This window comes from Syngnathus acus, chromosome 10 (assembly GCF_901709675.1).
Source record: "Syngnathus acus chromosome 10, fSynAcu1.2, whole genome shotgun sequence".
Classification (NCBI taxonomy): Eukaryota; Metazoa; Chordata; class Actinopteri; order Syngnathiformes; family Syngnathidae; genus Syngnathus; species Syngnathus acus.
This window is the reverse complement of record NC_051095.1, coordinates 5,796,643-5,803,806: the sequence shown is the minus strand read 5'-3', so window position 1 is coordinate 5,803,806 and position 7,164 is coordinate 5,796,643. Positions and strand designations below refer to the sequence as shown.

At 46.1% G+C, this 7,164-nt stretch overlaps 1 protein-coding gene and 1 long non-coding RNA gene across 2 annotated transcripts in view; both read left to right on the top strand.

The window, feature by feature from the left end:
• The first annotated feature begins 4,387 nt into the window (after nt 1-4,387).
• On the top strand, nt 4,388-4,841 carry LOC119129499. The gene is made up of 3 exons (XR_005099202.1): nt 4,388-4,427; nt 4,492-4,598; nt 4,741-4,841. It is a non-coding gene; the product is annotated as an uncharacterized LOC119129499 (long non-coding RNA).
• A 164-nt stretch (nt 4,842-5,005) lies between these two features.
• The window catches only part of LOC119129679 (macrophage mannose receptor 1-like), a 41,764-nt gene continuing 39,605 nt past the window's right edge, over nt 5,006-7,164 (top strand). The window contains exons 1-7 of the mRNA XM_037263048.1: nt 5,006-5,198; nt 5,285-5,364; nt 5,767-5,881; nt 5,942-5,992; nt 6,064-6,234; nt 6,814-6,927; nt 7,006-7,113. Of these exons, the coding sequence (XP_037118943.1) occupies nt 5,006-5,198; nt 5,285-5,364; nt 5,767-5,881; nt 5,942-5,992; nt 6,064-6,234; nt 6,814-6,927; nt 7,006-7,113 (832 nt within the window). The remainder of the gene's footprint in view (nt 5,199-5,284; nt 5,365-5,766; nt 5,882-5,941; nt 5,993-6,063; nt 6,235-6,813; nt 6,928-7,005; nt 7,114-7,164) is intronic.

The window sequence follows — 7,164 nt, the reverse complement described above, 5'->3', positions numbered from 1 at the left end:
TGTGCTTGCAGGCTTTGTGACGTGTGTGACGGTCACATAGCGCGTGGGCGCGGCCTGTCTTGGGGGTAGTCAAACAAGTCGTTTGAGCTTTCTTCATCCTTTGGCCGTTTTGACTTCATTCGCCTACTTTCGGTGACTTTGTGAGTTTGCGGACGGTCTCTTCTACTTTCAGTGACTTCGTGAGTTTGCGGACGGTCTCTTCGCCACTAAACATGTGGGAGCGACTTACCTGCTTTGTCATCATGATCAGTATCCACTGGACGTGCGCTACAGGTCAGAAACTTTCATCACTTGATTGCAATTTGGATGGCTTTGAGCTCCGCGTAGAGTGCAGCCAGGCGTATTGTTTTACTTTCTTATCATGTATCATTGAGCCATCATTGGATTGTTAAGAAGCCCCGTGTCATTATTTCAAGAATCATTTGGCGGCTGATGTGTCCTTTTGGATCATTTTCATGTCAAACTCGGCTTTGTGGGTTACTGTTCTGTCACGAGAGCATGGGACCAACTTTACTTTGAAATAATCAGCTACTACCGTTGAGTCAATTGAACGCCGACCTTATCATATAGTCGCCATATTATTATTATTATTATTATTATTATTTTCAATACATTGGGTAGAGATGTCTAATGCAGTTCACAAACTATCAACCTTGTGAATGAGTGTATTGAGGCGAAATCGCCAGCAGATGTCGACAGTGCCTTGGACGAGAGCATCCAGTGTCCAAGTTAATAATGAGCCCACTTTGCAGGATGTAAAGTTGTAATAAGCGTGTTGCATTTGCCGAAATAAACAAAATCAAAACAAGTTATCCCGTTATCGGCATTGTAAGACCATGTGGTAACTTGAACTTTTTATTCTCATCATGATCGAGCAACATAAAAACGCTCATGCTGCTCTTCTTACATTGGATGACGTGTCAATTGAAGTGATGCTAAAACATAGAAATGCTCATGCTGCTCTCATCATTGGATGACGTGTCACATGCTTCGACGTTATTTTCCTCATGATCGATCGAAATAGAAATGCTCATGCTGCTCTTCTTAATCGTTGGATGACGTGTCAATTGAAGTGATGCTTAAACGTTATTTTTATCGTGATCGATCAACATAGAAATGCTCATGCTGCTCTTGTCGTTGGATGACGTGTCCATTGAAGTGACGCTAAAACGTTATTTTCATCATGAGATCGATCAACATGCTGCTCTTGTCATTGGATGACGTGTCAGTCGAAGTGATGCTGAAACGTTCTTTCCTCATGATCGATCAACGTAAGAAATGCTCATGCTGCTCTAATTCTCATTGGATGACGTGTCAATTGAAGGGTTGCTAAAACGTTATTTTCATTATGAACATAGAAATGCTCATGCTGCTCGTTGTGTTTATACGGAGTAGAAATGAACGCTCGTGCAACTTTCTTTATTCAGCAACTGTTTATTCCTCGCTTACTCGTGTGTAACGTAGCAGTACAACGCCCCTGGCGCACCACAGCGCCCCCACGCGTCCACGTTATGCAAGACCTCCAGTAACACACTATATCAGTGGTCCCCAACCTTTTTTGCACCACGGACCGGTTACGTGTCAGAAATATTTTCGCGGACCGGCCTTTATATAAATAAATATATTTATATATTTATTATTTAAATATTTATATATATAAATAGGATGAAATAAAATGATACGACTGGCATAAAAACAAATATAAACCACATAAAAATAAAACGTTGAATTAGTGGGAGCACCGAGCTCTTTTGTCAGAAATGAGCCGTTCCCATCTAGGCGTAATCGGAGACAATGACACCCGAAGTGGTTAAGGTTTGTCTTTAAATGCAGGATGCTTGGTCTCCATGTGCCGAAGCAGGTTTGAAGGCTTCATTGCCTCGTTAGCTAGCCTGTCGCCACTTATTATGCAGAGTGGGCTTGGCTCGTCACCTGTGGCGATAAAGCCATATTTTAAGTAGGACTCCAGAAATGTTCTTTTAAATGCAGCTTTCCTTTTCTTAGAAGTCGTAGCCTCTTCTTCTTCAGTGTCCTCATTGGACGTTTTTCCCTTTCCGAAGAAGCTTTCCAAACTTCTCTGTTTCTTGCTCATTTTTGCTTGCCTCGCGGGCTTGACTGTGGTGACATGTCACGTGACCGAGACGAGCGCCCTGTGTCAAGAGTCCGTATTTTTCAGATGCACCGACAGATGTAATTGGGAGAGATTCGACAAATTTTTTATATTTTTCAAAATAAATTCTTACTCATTTTTGCTAGCTTTGCGGGCTCGACTGGGGAAACATGTCACGTGACCGGGACGAGCGTCTTAACCCGAATGAATTGATCGTCAATGGAAAAAAAAAAAATATATATATATATATATATATATTTTTTTTTTTTTTTTTTTTTTTCCTGTGCGGCTCCGCGGCCCGGTACCAAGTGACCCACGGACCGGTACCGGTCCGCGGCCCGGTGGTTGGGGACCACTGCACTATATAATATTATAGTATCAACATACTACAATACCACACTGCTCTTCTTATCATTGGACGACGTGTCAAGTGAAGTGATGCTAAAACGTTATATTCATCATGATCGATCAACAGAGCCTGCACGCGCGCGCATCTTTTCACTCACGAGCTCCGAGGTCATTATATGAAAATGCACTGCCGAGGCTATTATCAATGTGATAACATTTTTCAACTTGAAGAATGACAAAAATACAACATAAAGAGGCATTAGATTTCATGTTTTAAAAAAAGTTTGTCAACCTAGTCAACCTAAATTTGTTGTTAGGTTTGTAGTCACAAAACTCAATGCCGTTAACAAGGAGTAGCCGATCAAAAACCTCATCAAAGAGACATCAATAAACACACAAATCCATATGATGATTTATTTATACAAGACCTACTTACGAGCAAAGATGATTTGTCTTTGCTATTGATTTTGCCAGCCTTATCTTTCACAATCGGGACAATATCGACTTGATTAAATTTGGCTCGGATCGAAAGAAACCCCAGAAAAACAGATGGCTGGTATTGTTTTCCCATTGAAAATGGTCAGTGCTCAGCCGATAACTTGTGGGCACCACATGCCTGATTTCTTAGGCTTGATAACAATATGGTTGACTTCCTGTACAGAAAATAATCACACGCTCCTGTTTGTTCTGTTATCGCACACAAAAAGAGCTTGCGACACAGTTCCAAATATTTCTGACGTGAGTGTTCCATTTGCACCATCTAAATGTGTTTTCAAAGAATTCACTTAGTAGTCATTCATTTCTTTTTCATAATGAATTTCTCTCTCAAAAAATTCATTCCTTTTTCTCAGTGAAATTCTTTGCAAAATTCAGCCGGACTTTTACGAGAGACTCTGATTTTCAGTGCGTGTTCATCTGAAGATTGCATTTGCCCCTCAGAGTCCATTCGAGGCCCGTGCTTATTCGGTTTACCTGACTGAGCCCGCCGTTTAAAAGGCCTTCTTCCCCATGAAACCCCTGCACTGCTCAGCGCAGCGGAGCTCAGCCCAGCCCAGCCCGGCCACGCCTGGCTTGGCTTTGTACTTTGTCATTTAATTCAAGGACACGGGCTTCCTGAGATAAAAAGAGTGGAGCGGGGTCCAACTGTTCCAATGTTAGTCAATTGAGTTGCCTTGTGCTTTAGCACCCCCCAGTGGTGAAATGTGCGATGACCTGATTTGGGCTTACGTCATTGGTCATCAATTTGCCACACGTGCGTGACTGGTGGGTGGGGATCGCTGATGGTGAAGATGAAGTGCTAACACTGTGAGTTTGAGTTCGATTCATTTTGTCTCTCATAGTACCTCTGATGAAAATGACAGGCATCTTTTAACTTGCGCAAATGGTGGCTGACTACATCCTTTGTTTGCCCCACTGTACATCTGAAGCTTAATAGCAGAATTTTGGGGCAGTTGAGTGCAATCTCATGTCATGATCTGTGGACATGTAATCATGATCAATGATGTTGTGAAGAAATAAAAGTGAATCAATCAACCAATCAATCCTTGGCAGGCACAAGTGATGCTTTGATGCAAACAATCAGCAGCTCACCCCAAAATGAAGGACAGGCAAGTTTTTGGAAGGGGCCAAAGGGACAATGAGCATTGCCCCCCCTTGACAGAATCCTCGTGCATTTGGTTGCCATGCGCCCAATGAAGAGCATCGAGTAAAAACATGCCATCGGTGTGCTCTGATCTGTCCGCCCGTTCCCCAAATTATGCCCTCAGCCGACCAGTGTGCTCTCGGGTGGCGCGGGCACGGCACCAGCTGCTACAAGAAGATGGAAGTCCCCAACGGTTGGCTGGGTGCCTGGCACCACTGCGTCTCTGAGGGCGGCAACCTGGTCTCGATCACCTCCTCGGCCGAGGAAGACTTTGTGAAGGCCACCATGGGCGTGGACACCTGCTTCTGGCTGGGACTCTCCAACCAGGTGAGACGGAAGCGGCAGTGGACTCTGCGGCGACAACTGGAACTGTTTAATTTTCTCCCCCCAGAAATGCGACAAGGTCTGGTGTGGCTTTGAAGGCGGGAGCCAGAAGCTGGCCTGGTCCGATGGCCAGACAATAAAGCACACCAACTGGGCCCCAAATCAACTCGAAAGGTAAGACGTAACAACTTTGCATGCCGTTGTCAGGCGGAGACGTCGGCTTAAAGTTTCTGGAACCAATTTTGAGAACGACCACTCAAGGAAAAATAGGAAAATGTTCCTTTTGTTTTTTTTGTTTTTTTTAATCTACCGACAGCGCCGACGTCGCGTCCTGCGCCTACGTCGCCCAAAAGCTTTGGAAGAATTCCGGGAAGTGGAGGTCTGGCTCCTGCGCTTCCTCCTTAGCCTACATGTGCAAACGGCCGCTGGGTAAGCCTGCATGTTTGTAATCAGGTTGACTTTGAAAGGAGAAAAGCTCAAACAGGGTCTTTTTCTTTGCAGACTGCTCGACGTGTTCCCCCAAAAGTGGTCCTGCGACAGTGAAGAGTGAGTTGCAGCACGCCTATTTGCACCATCTGGTCATGGTTTCCTCCTCAATGTTTTTCTTTGTGGCCTCAGCTTCTGACTGCGACGATGGCAACATCCTTTATGGCGATCATTGCTATCTTTTTGGCCCGGGTCGTGAAACTCAAGAGGATGCTGAGGAGTTCTGTCTCGCCCGGGGAGCCCACCTGCCTCGCGTCCACTCTAAGCGAGATGGCCAATTCCTGCATGGTAAGCACCAAGAAGAACCGCCGTAGTCGTCACTTGGCTGAAGCTCTTCTTGCCCTGAAGCTCTTGTTCTCCCTCCTTTCATCAAGATAACTTTGTACGTAATGATCTTTGGGTGGGACTCAAGAAGAAGGGCAACAACTACAAGTGGAGTGACGGAACAGCTTTGGTAAGTGAATTGCTGGAGGCCTTTGGAAAAGTCGGTTTGCAGGCATCCGTTTTGTCTTGAGGCATGGGGCAGCCGATGACACATTTTTGGCGCTCTGATTTTAAAGACAGCGAGGAGGCAGTTAAGATGTCCAGGAAATATCCTGGATGGTGCCTCTGGTTTGTCTTTAGGTCTTCAGGGTTAGTTGCATTGCGCATGAGACCTTTGGCTCGCCAGAGAGGACACAACATGCTTCATTTCATTGCAATGTTCATACTACTTTGACTGACAATAAAGTGAAGCCGACAAACCAAAGTGAAACTTGAATGAGAGAAGGTACGCCATTAAGTGAGGAAATGCGGCAGGAAGACGACCAGATCAAATGCAACACGCTTAAAGTTCTGTCCAAAATCTCATCCGCAGGACTACGAAGACCTCGGGTACTACTCCGGTGGTGACTGTGCAATAATAGGTTATCAGGCACGGATCTACCTGAACTCCCCATGCTACTGGAAGCAGTCAGTTATCTGCCAAACAGGTGCTAACGTCGCTCCTTTTGGACGGGTCCCGCATTTGCTTATACCCCCTTTATCTGCAGCCAAGCGCGGCGGAGGGCGTCCACAGCTGCCACCATTGGTGGGCCAACCTGGTAGGTGTCCAGCACTGGCGCCGTCCGTCTTGCACTGTCTTGCGTAACGGCGTCTTATGTCTGGCTCGCAGACTGGACTGAAAAATGCGGCTGGTGGCTGGACAACCCCACCGACGACTTCTGCTACCTGATGATCAACCGGCAGCCCACCGAGACCTGGCAGGAGGCGCAAAATGACTGCCGGCGCTTCGGAGGGAACCTGCTCAGCATCACCGACTCGCATGAGCAGGCCTTCATAGAGGGTAGGCTGACCATTCTTTATTTTCTTCCCCCCAAAAAATCACTGCTATTTACTCTAACCCCCCCCCCCCCCTTTGATAGTGGATGATGTTTGTATACGTTGTCTAGGCGCCACACTCGGTCTGCCTGCTCCTCCATCCATTGTTATTATACCTTCTCTCTGTACTTTTTGGGATTTGCCGTCTCTCTGCAGTTATAACCGACGTTGAAAGGGTTTTTGTAAATGGCTTGGTTAGTTCCTGGCCTAAAGTGCCACCAGCCTGTTTTGTTGTTGTTACCACGACCTTCCTTACGAGCAGCAAACTGGATCCTGCGCCGTGCTGTAAATTGCGTGACCGGTCCACTGAAAGCACACATCAATTCAAGGACTAAACGGCTTGAACCCGTTATCGAGTAACGAGGACAAAATTCTGATGTTGAAATAAAAATGTCTTTTGGTTGTAAAATGTGTCAATCATTTTGTCCCAAAAAGATTGTCGGAATGGAACCAAATCACAATGGGCAACTGTAATTGATAACCGAATTGAATCGACGCTTGAGTGAATCGTTTGTCTTGTTCCATGGTCTCCTCGGATCCAAAGGTTTCATCAAGACTCTGGCGGTGGATGCTTTATGGTTGGGCGCCAAAACCCCACTGGACGGAGCTGCCAAGTGGACTGATGGATCACTGATAGCTTACGTCCACTTGAGTGCAGGTCGGTCTGCAAGCATGTCTGATGTCTGCCGGCTGCAGTTTGGATAAATCGGCCAGCGCTTCTATCTTCTCCCTTCAGGTGGCGCCGACGAGGGGGAATGTCTTTCCTTCCTCACCGGCAGCGGCCACTGGAAAGCCGACGCGTGCGACAACAAGAATGGCTACGTGTGCAAGAAAAGAGGAGAAGGTAAGATGTGACACTCCACTGGCCGTCATCACGCGTTGACATCATCCATCC